General features: G+C 36.7%; 1 protein-coding gene across 7 annotated transcripts in view; it reads left to right on the plus strand.

Annotated features, from left to right (window-relative positions):
• Positions 1 to 16,645, plus strand: part of TCF4 (transcription factor 4) — a 363,342-nt gene that overhangs the window by 110,442 nt on the left and 236,255 nt on the right. For all 7 annotated transcript variants that reach the window (XM_063295805.1, XM_063295804.1, XM_063295799.1 and 4 more), the window contains 2 exons: positions 5,034 to 5,095; positions 9,072 to 9,168. In XM_063295805.1, the coding sequence (XP_063151875.1) occupies positions 5,034 to 5,095; positions 9,072 to 9,168 (159 nt within the window). The remainder of the gene's footprint in view (positions 1 to 5,033; positions 5,096 to 9,071; positions 9,169 to 16,645) is intronic.

Below are 16,645 nucleotides of genomic sequence, written 5' to 3' on the forward strand. Positions count from 1 at the left end.
AGATAATACTGTAGCCTTCATTTTTAATAAATTAATGACAAGCTTTTGCCTAAAAAGAAATATAAAGTGAAAATGTGTGGAGTTAGTAATTTAGACAGATTTAATATATACTTACATAGTGATCATCCTATTCCCTTGAGGGTAAGCAGTGTTATGCAAAACACCCAAGGAGAGTAAGAAATAGTAAGATAAAGAGTAAAAGGCATAAAGTCAGAAAATAAAAGGAAATATATCTCAATCTAATTTACACCAAAACCATTAATTTACCTCTGCATACCCTGCAAACTATCCATATTCTACCACTTCCATATGCTACTATGTGTACTGCATTTGTTTTTTAAAATTCTCACTTATGTGTTCTCAAGGATTTCATTAACTTTACCCAATCACAGCTGTCTTGGTCTCCCCCTTTCTCTTCACCCATTTACAGGTAGTCCTCATTTAGTGACTGCCTTGTACAGTGACTATTCACAGTTCAGTGAAGAAAAAGGTACTTCACTTGATTCATTAAATGAGTACCAGTTTGCATTATTAGGAATTCTGAAGCAGTTGGCAGATAAAAAGAATACATTCAAGCGACATAAAATACAGGTAGTCCTTGCATAATTATGCTAATTGGGACCAGAAACTCCATCGTTAAGCGATGCAGTTGTAAGTCGAAAAACCATGTGACCATGCCAGTTAGCGACAGCAGTTCTGGCAGTCTCGGTTGCCATTGCTAAACAAAGATCACGGGAGTCATTAAGCAAGGACCTTACATGAGTGCTACATCCAACTTCCTGCTGGGCCCTTATTGACTGCTTGTGGGAAGCTGGCAGGGAAGGTCACAAATTGCGATCACTTGACCGCAGGGATACTGTGATGGCTGTATATATGATGTGTGGTTGTAACTATCACTTGTTCAACATGGTCATAAGTTTGAACAGTCGCTGAATGAGTGGTAGTTAAATGAGGCCCACCTGTAGTATAAAATGGCCCATTCAATTTAAAAAGTGAAAGAAAAGTATGTATGTATAACGTTTATGCAGAGAATACCTGGGTGAAGAGCGAGATCTTCAATAGGTGTCTAAAAAGTGTTATCATCAACAATTATGAATCTTAGGAGCAAGAGCATTCCAGAGCAAAAGTGCCACTTAGGAAAATATTTCTGTTCAGTGCCTTCTCTTACTTTAGTATGATGTTCTTTATATTCCTTAGAATTAATTACGGTAGAAAAATAATTCACTAGGGCTTTTTAGCTATATTTAATCTTATTCTTATAGCTAAAAAGCCCTAGTGAATTTTAGCTATATTTAATCTTATTCTCCCAGTCCATACTCCAGGAAATAAAGCCAGACTGCTCACTTGAGGGAATGATATTCAAGGCAAAACTGAAGTACTCTGGCCACATAATGAGAAGACAGGACACCCTGGAGAAGGTGCTAATGCTAGGGAGAGTGGAGGGCAAAAGGAAGAGGGGCCAACCAAGGGCAAGGTGGATGGATGATATTCTAGAGGTGACGGACTCGTCCCTGGGGGAGCTGGGGGTGTTGACGACTGACAGGAAACTCTGGCGTGGGCTGGTCCATGAAGTCACGAAGAGTTGGAAGTGACTAAACGAATAAACAACAACAACAACCTTATTCTTACTTTGCTAGATTGGTGCCTAACTAGTTAATCACTGGAGAATTTAAATACATTTTTAATGAACAGTTGGGCAAGCTATTTCTGTGGTGTTTAATGTGCTACAAATATATACTGGACTCTACGTTAGACGTTAGAGCTGAGGGACGTTTATTTTCTCCCTTGAGCCCTGATACAATTGCCATAGCCCATCCTTAGGCACACAAGGCACTGTCTAACTACTCACAAAGAATCTCAAGTTACATTTAAAGCAACTACTGTATTTCCTTTTCAGGTGGCCTAACTCAGTAAAACTAGAAAATAACAAATCTGCCATTTAAAATTTCTTGTGTGAAAACATTTCTTCCCCCTCTTCATCTTTATATTCTGGAAAAGGTTGAATAAATGAAGATTGATTAAAAACCTATTCCAGATTTCTGCAAAGTATTTGAAAATGTGGAACAAAGCAGCATACAAACATAGAATTCTTGTGGCCTTGGTTCATGGTTCTACAAAATTCTGGACACAGACACTTCTCCATAGGAAGTAATAAGTCAAGCCAATATCTGCAGAACTAATAGGATTAATATCCTGGGTCAGGGAAGAGATTAAAAAAAGAAAAACCCGCAGGGTATGTTTTGAGCCATACATCTCACCAGTATCCATAGGCACTGAATATTAATTATTATTACTATTATTATTTAATTCTCAGCTATAACTTCCCAAAATCTCTGTCCTTAAATATTCTCCCATTTCAGCAGTATTTCTTTAGATGGTGCCTTTCAGGTGTGTTAGGGCTATGCTTATTGAAATTCATAGCTAATATATCTGTTACCCATTCATCATTTTGGTTGTACTTTTCTGAATCTTTCTCAGATCAGCAATATTCCTTAGGGTTGTAGCAGCAACTATACCACATATAGTTGCAGTATGTTATATAAAGATTGTGTGTGTGTGTGTGTGTGTGTGTATGCACTTTTTTTCACTTAATGATCCTTAACCCTGAAATTCTTTTTTTTCTTCTTTTCTTAGCAGCTCTAATTCCATCAGGCTATATGCAAAGCTATTTCCAGTGTGCATTGTTTTATGCTTATTTACACTGAAGCCCATTGTCCAGTATAGTGCCTATTATTTAAGTTTGGAGAGAACTTAGCGGAACCTTTGTTTTGTCCACACAAAATAATTTGGTGGTCCTCAACTTGGACTGAGGAGACCAAAGTCAAGTCTCCATGAAGTTCATGGGCTGAGTCTGGGCTAGTCCTTGCCTCTCAGGGTAACTTAATTTCACAGGACCCTGCCCTGAGTTCTCGGAGGAAAGATGGGATATGAACGTAATAATAAAATTATTGGTTTTTAAAAAAAGCATATGATGATCTTGCAGAACTTTTTTCTTTATTTCCTGTCCTGTATTTGTTAGATTTATTTATTTGCTAGAGTTATATATATATGAAGTCACGAAGAGTCGGAAGCGACTGAACGAATAAACAACAAGAGTTATATCCTACCTTCTCTCCAGAAGCTCATGACAACTTTTTCTCAGACCTTCAGACCAGAATTCAGCTGAGATCTCCAACCAGTGACTTGGCACAGCTTTAGTTGGCTTGTAGTCTTTATAACTCAGAACTCTTTCAGATGCACAACATGGCACAGCTAAAAGTATATTTATTGCAGATGAAGAATGAAGCCACATTGAATAGCTGATTGCCTTCCATTCATACAAGAATGAAGTTCCCTCTTATACAGCAATTTAAACCCATTACAGCTTTTCCACATTTATGTGGACTTTATCTTGCACTTCATGGACTTGAAGATGGGTGGTTTTTGACATAACTGATACCTTTGCTGTGCAGGCTTCTGCCTCTTATCTTACACATTTATAAAGGAATCTCCTTTTAGATTACCCCCACAATGATAACCTGTGAGGTAGGTTGGTGACTCCGGCCCAAGAACATTCAACAAACTTCTGGTAGAATATGAACCTGGATCTCTCTATCCCTAGCCCAGCACCTCATCTACTATGCCACTCTGATGCTTTAACCAATTACTAATCCATCAATGTACTTAAGAGTTCAAGCAAATAATGTCTATTAAATCATGCTGTTTTGGAATTAGACCCCACTTAGCTGGTTGAAGCCCCCATTTTGCAGAATGTCTCATTCAGTGTTCTGGAGAGATTTGCCCACCACCGTTTCCCTAGAATTATTACATTATTTTATTTACTCATTTTTTTTAATGATTTTTTTCCCCCATTTTCAAAGGTTTTCTACATGGCTGGTCATTTTCTATTTAATTATATTTTGAAACTGATAGCTCTATGATCCAGCCTGGAGGTCAGGGGTGGGCAACCCCATTGCTTGAGGACGGTTTATTGCTCATAATGCCCTGTTTCTGCCAAACCTGAAACACAATTTTGCCTCTCAACACCTCCATCCCAGAAGATGGGAAAATAAAAAGGTCTGAAATATTTGGTCTCGTGGCATCATTGGATGCTTCCTTCTGCCATCCTGGATAGAGCCAAATGAAAAAGTACGGCTTCCAGGTTGTGTTCTGTGTATCTGCAGTAGGTTCTAAGGGGTCATGTACTAGGACAGATTGAAGATGGCTTTTATCATGTTCAACAGAGTCCTTTTACTTTTACCACAGTCCTTGTATTTTCTGGTAAAAGACTATCTTGGTTGTAATTTACAGAATATAGGTATCTGCACTAATCTTTTGAAGTTAAAAAATGTATATTTTAGTTAGAAAATGGCTTTTGTCACAGAGTGTACCTCAGTCAGCCATAAATCACTGTGCTCTATCCCCAGAGTAGATAATCCTCATTTCCATCCCAATGCTTTTTTGGTTGCTTCAAAAATTGGCAGCCTTTCCAAAATGGTGTTCTTGTGGCTGATCTTCAAAATATCAACCAGAACTTTGTCTACTGAATTACAGTAGTTCCTACCCATCTATTTTTGCTTTTCTTCTTCAGAAAAGATGCTCCCCAAATCAGTGTCTGAAATCTGCTTTTAAGAAGGAATATTCTTTAGAAAGTGGGTTGGGAAGCAAAATGTTTATCTAAGTACACTATATCTTAAATTTTTCTACTTTATTTGTTTTGTAGTATCGTTGGTATTATTTTTGAGTCTGTGCATTTCTGTGCTAGATTTCAGTTCAACTTGAGTCAGTGACTTCCAGCCACTTCTGAAAGACTGAATGACTAGAATAATTTTTATGTGCAAACCTTCGGTTCCTGAGGGTCCAGTTCATTTCTGCTGTGAATTTAAATGAGTTAATTTAAGTGGTTGGGTCAGAAGCCACTATCATTGTGGTAGCCCTGTGCCTGATTCTTAATTAAAGGCAACAGGAGATTAATTTGAAACATTAATTTAAAAGTGCCTTTACAAAAGGAAAGAATTATTGCAATAAAGCCTAAAGAACTTTTTTGTCCCTAGATGTAGAAGACAGAACTAGCTCAGGGTCCTGGGGGAATGGAGGACATCCTAGTCCATCCAGGGTAAGTACATCTAATCTTTTTTTCCCCTCACCAGCCTTCCTGTGTATGCAAATTTAAAATCTAAATGTGAGTTTTGCACCTGATTGCATAGGAAAATGAACTTGCAAATTTGGCTGTAGAGCAGCCTCTTCCCAGAATTGCTTTTTTAGATTCTTATCTGATCTCAAAGTTGAATTTGACACCTGCTCTGATCCTGGTAACAGGCAGTAAGAAACTTCATTAAATGCGTTGCCTTGCCTGTTGCTATCATCCTTTGATCCATTTCCTAAGTTTTCTCTGGTTTGTAAGCTGACTGGATTTTCTTTTTTTCTTCTTTACCTTTTTTTTTGTTTTTGTTTTTGGCTGTTGGTTTTTTCATTTGTTGTAGGTAGTTTTCCAGATGTTTATTTACCAGGACAAAATATGTAATATGAAGGTTTTGGATGCTAGGAGTTACTTTAACTTTCTATTTTAGCTTACCTTTGTCACCATTACTGTCAGTGTGTATATCTTTCAAAATAGTTATTGAACAAAAAGAAAATTAAAGTACGACACTGTGTAATACCAAGAAACCAGTACTTCAAAAGTATATATGAACTATTTTTAAATATACAGTATATTTAATTGGTGCACATTTGTTGTTACAAGCCCAAAGTAAAGGAATTCTAGTAAGAATAGTAACTACTATCCATTTCACTTCTTTGACCTTATCGATATGTAACTCGACCATTTGAAAGGTTTTGCTAAATGTTATAATACAGTAAGCCACATGCATGGCACAACTGCTGCAAGAATAGGAGTCTGAGATGCGATTCATCTTTTTCTAGGATGGTATGGCAACAGTTTGCAAATCCAGTCAATTTTATATCTTTTGAAAAAAAGATCTTATCATTCCATTAAGGGTATTCTCAACTTCCTCACTCTGTCTTAATTTAGCACATAGATAGCTGTGATTGCAGTTCCCCTAACTTTAATATAATGTGTTGCATTTTCTTTTACAAAAATACCTTTTTTATATTTTGTGGACACACTCAAACGATACTATGCTTTGCCAAGAAATGATGCCTGAACCTTTAAAACTTGGGAGATTTAAAGAGTTGGAGATATCCACTGTCTTTTAACGGTATGCTGCTGACTGTGGTGTTCAAATCACCTATGAACCTTCCACTTTACCAACTGCAATCCATGGCTTCAACTGTCAGCTTGACATTCAAATGCATTATGCTGATGAACTAAAACTATCTCTTCTCATGTTACAGAGATCACATATTCATTCCCACTAAGAATATGCAATAGACTCAGGAAGTGTAACATATTAATATCAAAGTTCTTGTGACAGTTGGCAGAAATTAGAACTGCAGCTGCACCCAAAAGTACCATCATCCTCATCTGACATTGATGTCTGTTTATATAGAGCTACCAGATCTCGGCTGAAAAATTCCAAATGACCATTAGACAGCAGCAAGCAGATATAGAAAACAAAGCCAATTTTTCAGCTACCGTACTTTTATATATTAAACCTTTTATCTGATGCATAATACTTAAAACACTAAAAGTAAATAAAACTTTCTTCACGTGATGAATGGAAGCATTTGAAGCCTTCTCTTTATTTCACTTCATCTTTCTTGTCTACATGAGATTCAAGGCACCTAACAGCCATACAGTAGGACTATGCAATGTTTGGGATTCAAAAGGAAAAAGGTGCTTTATGGAGCACATACAACATCTGCCAGCAACTCCTTAGCCAAACATGTCATTTGCTGCCATGCAATCCTGGGAAAAGATGCAGCTGCTTTAAGAAGGCGTTGGTAAGTGTTGAGCTCTGAAGCACCTTTCTTTCCTTTGAATCCAAGGCGCTGCACAGCCCTACAATGCAGTTAATATAAAATATAAAAGGCAATTGGATCTTACTAACACATCATCCCTGCTGGTAATTGCTGTACCGTACTATTAGAAATGTATCTGAAAAGTGAACCTCTATTGTTGGATAGAGATTTTGTTTATTGCATTTTCAACTCTTCAAGGTCTAGATCGAACGCTTCTCGAACTTTCCGCAATTGTGGGCCATCAAATAAATGTGAGAATTGCAGGAACCACTCAGTTAAACAAACACATCTTGCTACCTTTTTATCCTTAGCAGCATGAGAATTCACACGTTTATTTATTTTACACAATAATATGGCTGCCCAATTTGCTGAGCGGGCAATCTACAATTTATAGAGAATGAAAACAAGGAATTAAAACAGAATAAGATGTAATGCAATCAGTGCAATACAATATACTATACATTTGGAACAGAAAAAAAAAGAAGTGGAATTACAGAAATAATAACAGAATTGATTTAGGCGACCAACACATATCTCAGTCAAGTTCTTTCATTCTACATGGGCTTGTCCCATGTTCTCACCCAATGGCTAGGGAAGAACCAAGTTTTTTTAAGGCTTTATGGAGGTCCAGAAGGGCCAGGGCCATCGATCCCTTTACCATTTTATGGTGACTAAAAATGATTAGAATTGAAAGGGATATTTTTAAAGCCCCCTTAAAACAACTTTTGCATTAAAAATATCTCTTCTAAATTAAATATGGATGTATTACCTGAATTATTTTATGTGTTCCACAACATACCAAGAACACCTTGTACAAATTTGCTGATCAAGAATGTTCTGTAGAAATTTTTGATTACTAAGAGGCCCAGAGCAAGTGGATCTCCAGCCTACTAAAATCCTGCTTTTAGATATTTGTCATCATATTTCTGATTTACATTTTTCTTTTTTGGCTTGCTTGTGTGAAAATTAGAGTTCCACTTCGTACAGCACATGCACACTCATAACTGCACTTGAGACCTATACACTACTGTCTGATTTCTGAATTTTAGTACTTACGTTGTTCCTTGCATGCTTCGGTGAACCAGTTGTCAGCTGTTGATTCATTTTTGACAGTGAATGCAGCGTAGTGGGGGCTGGGATGGCAGACCTTCTTCTGGACCTATGTGGACCACAGTTTGTGAATTACTGGTAGTAATAGCTCTGACTCATGTGGATTTTTTTTCTTCAATAGCCTTGCCATCTCGTACTACTCTTCCCAGTACTTGAGGCTAAAATAAAGAAGGATTTGAAATATCATTTGTAATCTCACCAAAGTAGAAACACATGGCTTTTCTGTAGACTTAATTCAAAATGGGATTTACATGAAGTAGGCATTGGAAAATGGAATTTATTATCTTGCTCCCTCTGATTGTAGCAACACTGTCTATCAGAACTCCCTATTGAATAGGCTTTGTTGGGTGGATGATACATGTACTGATATATCTGGAATACTGTTAAATGTTAAATTTTGGAATTGTGGGAAAACAGGTATGGAGAGCTTTCTGTGGATTATGAGGTTCTGAAGAACATCAACAAACTCCGCCCAGAAGAAATGCTGAGCCATGTTTTAGAGTAAAATAGGAAATGTAATATTGCTTTGTTTTCTATAAGAAGTTCATAAATTCATTGCTTCTTACTCTAGTACCATGTATACTATAAACTTCAGTATATAAATCTTTAACTAAGATTGATCTGAATAAATGTAGAATGAATTTAAAACAAATCAGATTGCATGGGCAAATTAGTACATCAGAACAATGAAAAAACAGTGAAAGAGTCAGCACGAACAAATTAATTTCAGTCCAGGGTAGCCTGGAGCAGCCTGTATTGGAAATTCAAATGTTTCCTTAAATAAAACGTATAATCTTAACTTCCCACATTTTCATTATTTGAGACTGTAACTGCAACAAAACACAATTCCATCTTTTTGACAGGATAGAAAATGTCATTTTTACTGGCTAATATTTGAGTTATTAACATAAATATGAGCACAGATTTTTAATATATTAGAATAACTATCTGCAAATTTAATCAGTCCATTGAAAAAGTGTCTTTCTAGTTATAATGACTGGGAAATATCTAAGAGGTTTGCATGTGTATATTCATTTAAACCACTACCAATTTATTTACAGAACTATGGAGATGGAACTTCTTATGAACATATGACAAACAGGGACCTTGGATCACATGACAATCTATCTCCTCCTTTTGTGAATTCCAGAGTACAAAGTAAGAAGAAATTAATGTTTCTATTACAGTTGAATGTTTATAATTGCTTGTGCTTTTTACTTTGAACTGAAATAGTATTCCTTTCAGTAGCATCACATTCTAAAATATCTCCAGGAATGCTAATTATGCTATAAAATAAACTGATGTCCGTGTTAAAGATTGCAAATATTTTGCTTAGAATAAGTATCTGCAAATACATGGCTTGTAGCCTGACCTCCTTCATACCTACTTTTAAACAGGCCTTAAATCCTCTTGTATCCGTTTACCAGTGGGCAAGCTAGGGACTCTCTGGAGAAGTTTTGAAGGAAAGAACAGGGAATATTGCAAGGGGAAGGGGGAGAAGGAAACTTTTGTTATGTAAACTGAAGACTGCTTCTGCAGCATTTGGCATAGTCCTTGGATATATCACCTTGCTTTTAATTTATGCCAATCTACTTTTCATACGTTGAATTTCATGGTTTTGAAATGTGACTTATATTTATGAGAAGGAGCGATGGTATTATTATTGCAGTTCTATTTCTATTTGAGTTTATTGTATTCACAAATGTATACCTCGTCTGTAAAATGTTAGTTATTTGTATGTTATTTTTATGATTGCATATTGTAAACTCCAGATGAAAAAACTGGAAATATAGTGCAGTGAATGCAAACGAATGTTCCAATGGATGCTTAGGGTTCTCTATCAGCAATGAGAAACTGTTGTTTTCTTTGTGTGACAGTGTGAATTTGCCGATAGGAACTTTGAGTCTCTGGGCTGCAAGCTTCTACACTGAGTCTGACCATGTCTACTTCTGACAGTCTGTGGTATTTGGCAAGCGTGTGCCCTCACAGTTGGATAATGCTTGGTCACTATCATTCTCTTTTACAAGGATCACTTTCTGTAGTAATAATTCTGGCTGTTAAAAGAAAGTCTTTAATTATTTGCAAGTGCAGATAGCAGCTTTTCTTTAATCATGTGTGATAAATGAGTTAGGTTAAGATAAATATATGATGTAAAAGTATTACTAATCCTTTTCTCTGGCCAAGATCACACCCTTCTACTTGCACTTGTCAGTGAACTAACTGAGATGCCTTGGTTTCAAACAACTGAACCTGAGCCAAAGAAAGCAATGACTTGTAACTGTGATATATCATTCTAGGACTAATATATGCCCCTGAAATATTCCTTGTCTTTTATTATTAGGAAATATTTGTGAGTTGTTTAACATGTGAGACAGTGTTGAAGCTTGCAGTAATGTGTGTGCAGTCACACACAAGTAATGTAGCTACAGCCATTTCAAAGAGCTGGTTTGAGCCAACAAAAGCAAAGAAATTCTGAACCGCCCTTCTTAACTCACACTATTAGATTTGACTGCAGGCAGTGTAAATATAATCTTTACATGTAATCATGGTCTTCTGTGAAACCCACTGTGCTGAGTGATGCTTTCAGGATTGACCTTTTCTCTGTAGCTTTTGCAACTTTTAAGGTTTATTGCATCTTATTTTGGCTTATTTTAACAAAGTATACTATGGCCTGTAAAACATTTTTGTCAAGAAAATTATGCTTTCTTTTGTATAATTGAGTATTTTCTTTTTAGCTCTGGTGGGGTGGGGAGACTTTCATACCATTTTGAAATGTGAAGTCACTTCATCCTGATTAGAATTATTGGAGGAAGGAACAGCACACAGGTTTATATAACAATTGTTCCAAATTTAATTTGGAAATCTAAAATACTATATTTTTGTAGTTGCTGAAAACAATCCTTTATTCCTATTTGTTAGTTCTGTCAGGATTGTTTGATATAAAATGACCGGTGTGTTTTGTATCCCTGTATTCTACGCATTTTGTTTTATTTTAGTCTTTTTAAGGATTAAAAATGCTTGAGTATGTGTGAGTCTTGTAGGTTCTCACAAATAAGTTAACGCAATAAAGTGTATCTGCATTGAAACCAGTGAATTTTCTTATGTAGTCTATACATTGTATTAGTAGAGTTTAAGATTTCTTTGTTAATTACAGCTGGATTTCTCTACCTGTTTGCTTATGTTAAAAGAGTTGATCACTTTGCTGAATCGTTGATAGCTGCAAGATTATCTTGAGCCCCCCTGCAGAAAGTCTGCAGAAGTTATAGGCTCGGATAGTCTTCCCAAATGTGGTGCATGCTGAACAATTCCTATTATCCTCAGCCATCGGGACAAATGCTGGCTAAAAATGTTTGGAGTTGAATTGCAGTACATTTAAAGAAGGTGGGGATGAAGGAAGATTGCATGAAGGAAGTTCCTCTTGTGCAAAATATCAGTAGATTGGGGTGAAAGTTTGAAAAAGCAAATATGGACTTCTTCCTCTCTAGAGCATTCCCCCCCTCCCCGCCCTGCTCCCCCGCCAACCAGGATACCAGATATGTAACAGGAAGTAATCTTTACTTTCAGTGGAAGGGAGTCTCAAACATTTAAATATGGTCAGCAACGTTAACTAATGCTCTGTGCCAGAGAACAGTGTCCTGTCTGTGTACAAGGCCCCAATAAAGGTGTTGTTCTGTTAGACAGGGGGATGCGGTGGCGCTGCGGGTTAAACCGCTGAGCTTACCAATCAGAAGGTTGACGGTTCAAATCCGCGTGATGGGGTGAGCTCCCGTTGCTAGTCTGAGCTCCTGCCAACCTAGCAGTTCAAAAACATGCAAATGTGAGTAGATTAATAGGTACCGCTTTGGCGGGCAGGTAACGGCATTCCGTTTAGTCATGCCGGCCACATGACCACGGAAGTGTCTATGGACAAACGCCGGCTCTTTGGCTTTGAAACGGAGATGAGCACCGCCCCCTAGAGTCGGACACGACTGGACTTAATGTCAAGGGAAACCTTTACCTCTGTAAGATAAGCTGTCTGGTCTGAAACACGGTCTTTTTGTGATTATGAAACGCTACATTTGCCATCTCAAAGAGATTTAGAACTGAGTGCAACTGTGTGGCAGGCTAGAGAGTTTACCTGGAAGTAACAGAAATGTCTACAAGATGAGATCAGTGAGTGAGAAACTGTTTAACTCCCAAAGCTAACTTGTCGAAAGATGATTTTACACAGGCCGTGGAGAGATGTCTTTGATCAGGCAAAGCTCTTTTGTACTCAGGCATGATAATTTTAAGAACTGTTTTATATCCTAAACCCTATTGGGTATGCTTTATTATTTAAAAGAAGGATGAGGATTAAAACAATGGTAATTATGGGAATCATTCTCGTTCAAATATTTCACACACATCTGTGGATGCAGTGATTTGACATACTGGCTTAGATTTTTTTTTTTTTTGGTGGTGGTTCTGGATATATTTGTCAAAGCTTGGAAAATACGATTTCTCTAAATGAAGTTATCTGATTTAGACTCTTAATATTTAATATTCAGAGATGGAGGAGATGGTTGTTCCACTTCAGCAATTTTGCTTCAGGTGTTCTCAGTCCATTCACTGAGCATGAGAGTAATATAAAATTCTCGCTGAAATTCATACAGCCCTCAAAATAGTGTTGTTTTTTTAAAAAAAAGTTCTCAACCATAGGTTTGCTCATAATTAAGCCAGGAGTCGTCATCCTTATCTTCCAGAAGTAAAGTTCAGATACAGCTCATCCAGAGATAAGTGAACCACTTATCTAATTCATCCCTGACATACATTAAGATTGACAGCCCGTGTTTTAATATATCTTAGTCCATTGCTTTAACTATTTTATTTAGAAATTTTTAAGCCATTTAAAGTAACAATAACCATTCAAGGTTATTGTTTACTTACCATGTGTATTGCAGTTTGATCTTCATTCATTCTCTCTGTATGTCCAAACCACCTCAACATACTTTTTAGTTTTGTATTCAATCCATATTCATTCAGCCCTCATTCATTCTTGCCCCATCTTTTCTTATTTGAGATGCAACGAGTACCCCATTCCTCCTTCATCCAGACTACTTTTATGTTTCTCCTGACATACCCAACTCTTACTTCCATATAATAATGTGGGCAATGTGGGTTCTTATACACAGCCATTTTCTGGTTCTTTCAACAAACGTTCATTCTTAGCAACAGACTGCATACTACCACTGTGTGTCTACCAGCATTTGCATGTCTTAGAATTTCTCCATCATTTTCCCATTTAGTAAAGCTTCTACCAAGGTACACAGATTCATTTGTTTGCTCTAGTTTTTGGCACCAAGTTTGATTTCAGCTTGACAAACTGTATATTTTTTTTCAAATTGAGTTCATATTCTGACTTGAAGCAGTGTCTCTCTCTACCTCCTACACATTCATGCACACATTAGCCCAGCTACTTCCACGTGAAATGAAGCCATGGTTTGGGAAAATATGTGTGGGTAATGCATTGAAGAAAGTTGCTGGGAAGCAGGAAATAATGCTGGCTGGGGAAAACCCAATTTTCAACCTCACAAATACCTTTATGTTTGAATTTTTATTCGCATTTCATATAAATCTGTATTTTAAAACCCAGACAAATTGACATGCTTCAAGAGGCATTTATTTTTCTTATCCTTTTGGACCTGAAGAGTAACTCAGACAAAGGGGATGGGCAGGGCAATCAGTTTATAATTAAGACAGTGGTTACTGGAAATATACAGAGGATCCTTGAAAAATCCTTGAAGTTGTGTGACAACTGTGGGTGTACGTTGCAAATTTCAGTTTCAAATGCTTTAAAATCAATTGGAAACCAAGCAAGATGAAATTTATATTGGCTTTAATTTCAAGCCATGAAATAATTAGCTGTGGGAATGAGCTAAACTCTATTTACTATGGCCAAAATCAGATCGCATTTCCAAATTGTTGAAGGTTTCTGTGGATAGTTCTCCCAATCAACTGCATTCCATTTTGAAGGATAAATCAATGGTGCACAGTGGAGCCTGTGAGAATTTTTCCATGTATTCTGGTACTATATAGGAGGCAGAATGTATTACTACAGATACATGCCATTCCAGATTTGCTGTTCAATTTTCAGATGTCTCCGTTGTGAGTTCTTATCTGCCTAGGTTATCTCGCTAGTACATTAAATCATTTACCAATATATAGCAACTTGTTTCTATACCCCCTGTGGGTTAATGGAACATTTCACTGCTAGGATTTAGACTGAGGTTTCGGGTGATCTTGAAGAAAGCTGCTGGCTTTATACATTGACCTTTTGAATCTCATCTGGGCTAGTGGCTGATATTTTGATTTGGTTACTGTGGTCATATTGTGACAGCTGGTGGTTCATTATAATTCAGTTCCTCTGCTCAGTCTGCCTAGCAGGAATATTTAGGTTTGGTTTGCATCAAAGGGTTTCTAGCTAGCCTGAGTTTAACTTAGCACCATGTGAAGGTGAAGCCTTGAAAATGCTTTCTTCTCAGCTGCACTCTCCTAAATGAGAGGAATAGTGTGGCCTCTTGATTGTCAATAACATTTGAATATTCAATAAAGAGAGGAAATAGCATAAATAAAAAGTAATCCTCCCCATTCAGTAATGGAATCTGGTTTGAAGATTATAAATTTTATCGAATAAAATTAAATTGGAAACTATATAGAGATTAAAAAAAGAAAGATCACTGTACCTACTACTTTATTTCTTTGGTAATAGCCAGATTCAGGGGCTATTTTGTTGTTAAACCATCCCACCCCAAAATATACCTTTGGTAAGTCTAGATTATAGCAGAAAATGTCTTCAGCAATGTTTCCTGTTCCCAGTCTCTTTTCACCAAACAGAACACTTAATATGTGGAGATTTATCTACTATTTAAATAATAGGCCTCCACCAGAAAAAAAAAATACTTTCTAATTTCTTCAGAGTTTTCCTACAGGAATATTTTTCAGCATCCTTATTTTTAAGTTGTATGATAGGGTAGCTTGTTGCAGAATCTGCTTTTTAATAAACTTTATATATTGATTTAAATCATATCCTGCTGAAGCTACAGTAGACTCTCGGTTAACCGGCACCCATGGGGTAGATGCCGGGTAAATGTAGTTTCTGGTTGCTTGAGAGTTACTATTAAACCCTAATACCCACTAGATGGCAGCAGAGAGAGACAGATTTTTTTTGCCGGTTGCTTTAGAGTGCCTTTTTTTTTCTGGTTGCTTGAGAGTGCCAGTTTTTTTCCAGTTTGATTTTTGTGCTGGTTGCTTGAGAGTGGCGGTTGCTTGAGTTCCTGTTAACTGAGAGTCTACTGTATTTATTTCTACATTGTATAGTTAGAAGCTGTGATGCAGTGAGTGACATGTTGATATGCTGTCTTTGGATTTTGGATTTTCTTAGTTTTCCTTTTCTTTTTCCTGATATATGAAGATTTCCATTTGGCTAACCTTTAAGTTTTTATTATATATCCTACCCTGAAGTACTGAGAAGAATTGCACAAAACACATTGCTTTATAAGGAACCAAAATGGTGGCATAAAAATTATACAGCTCATAGAAGATGCTGCCATAATGGTCCTAAATATTTCTGGAGTAAGAAACCATACTGAAACTTGTCCTGTAGGTTTATTCAGAAGGAAGTGGGGACATGTGCACTAATTTCAAAGTGATTTATTCTGGGAGTAAAGCTAATATTGAAAGGGCTTCTAACATTTGCACTTTGAATGGTGCAATTAACTTTTTTTGTTATCTTTAATTTTAAATTCCTTTCAATAATAATTAAAAAGATGCCTCCGTGTGTACTGTTCGGTTGCAAAATTGTTTATAGCCATGCATTTTTTTCTGAAGTAGATGTGTGAAAAGTAAATAGAATTTGTTTAATTGTCTGTTATTTTGTTGTTTTCTTCTCAGTTATGTCTTTACTGATGAGCCTTTAACTAAAACCTGAATGGTTTTGTTTAAATGTAACTACTAGGTCAGTTGTAAAGAAGTCCTGTGACAACCGAATTCTGCTTAGTCCTCTATTGAACCATTGGGTAGTTCTAGAGAAATAAATGTTTGATTTGTTCATGTATCCCTGGACTGGAATATAACAGATGTCAAGATTACTCCGCTGGTATCATTTGGCAGCTAAACTTTGGATATTTGGCAGTTAAAATTTGGAGAACTGAAAAAAAAAACCTTAGGATCACCAGTTCAGAGAATCACAGGTTGACTGAGCTATTGGCAAGCTGGCTACCAAAAGCAAGTTGTGAAGATCTTTGGTTTTAAAGATTTGTCCCTTTTGTGACCCTTGGGAGACATTGCAGCTTTCAGAGTTCTGTTTCTCCAAACACCTGGGAAACAGAAATCCTGTATACCAGTGAAAAGGAATTTGGCACATCAACTCAAAGTGCATAAATACAAAGCCATTAAAGTTTTCGTGCTGGACTAATGAACAAAACAATAAGGCGGGGCAGAAGATGAATCTCAAAGAACCATTTTTAAAGGCAAAACAAGAGAATTGTTAGAATGGCTTAGAAGAACCCTGTATCGTGTTCTTGAAATTCTCCCGAGATTTGGGGTTGCAGACATTTAATTGCCATACTAGGTAAATGTTTGCTCTGCTAGAAAGTCCTGCGGCTCCAAAACCAAATTT

Source organism: Candoia aspera, chromosome 2 (assembly GCF_035149785.1).
Source record: "Candoia aspera isolate rCanAsp1 chromosome 2, rCanAsp1.hap2, whole genome shotgun sequence".
In the NCBI taxonomy this organism is placed as follows: domain Eukaryota; kingdom Metazoa; phylum Chordata; class Lepidosauria; order Squamata; family Boidae; genus Candoia; species Candoia aspera.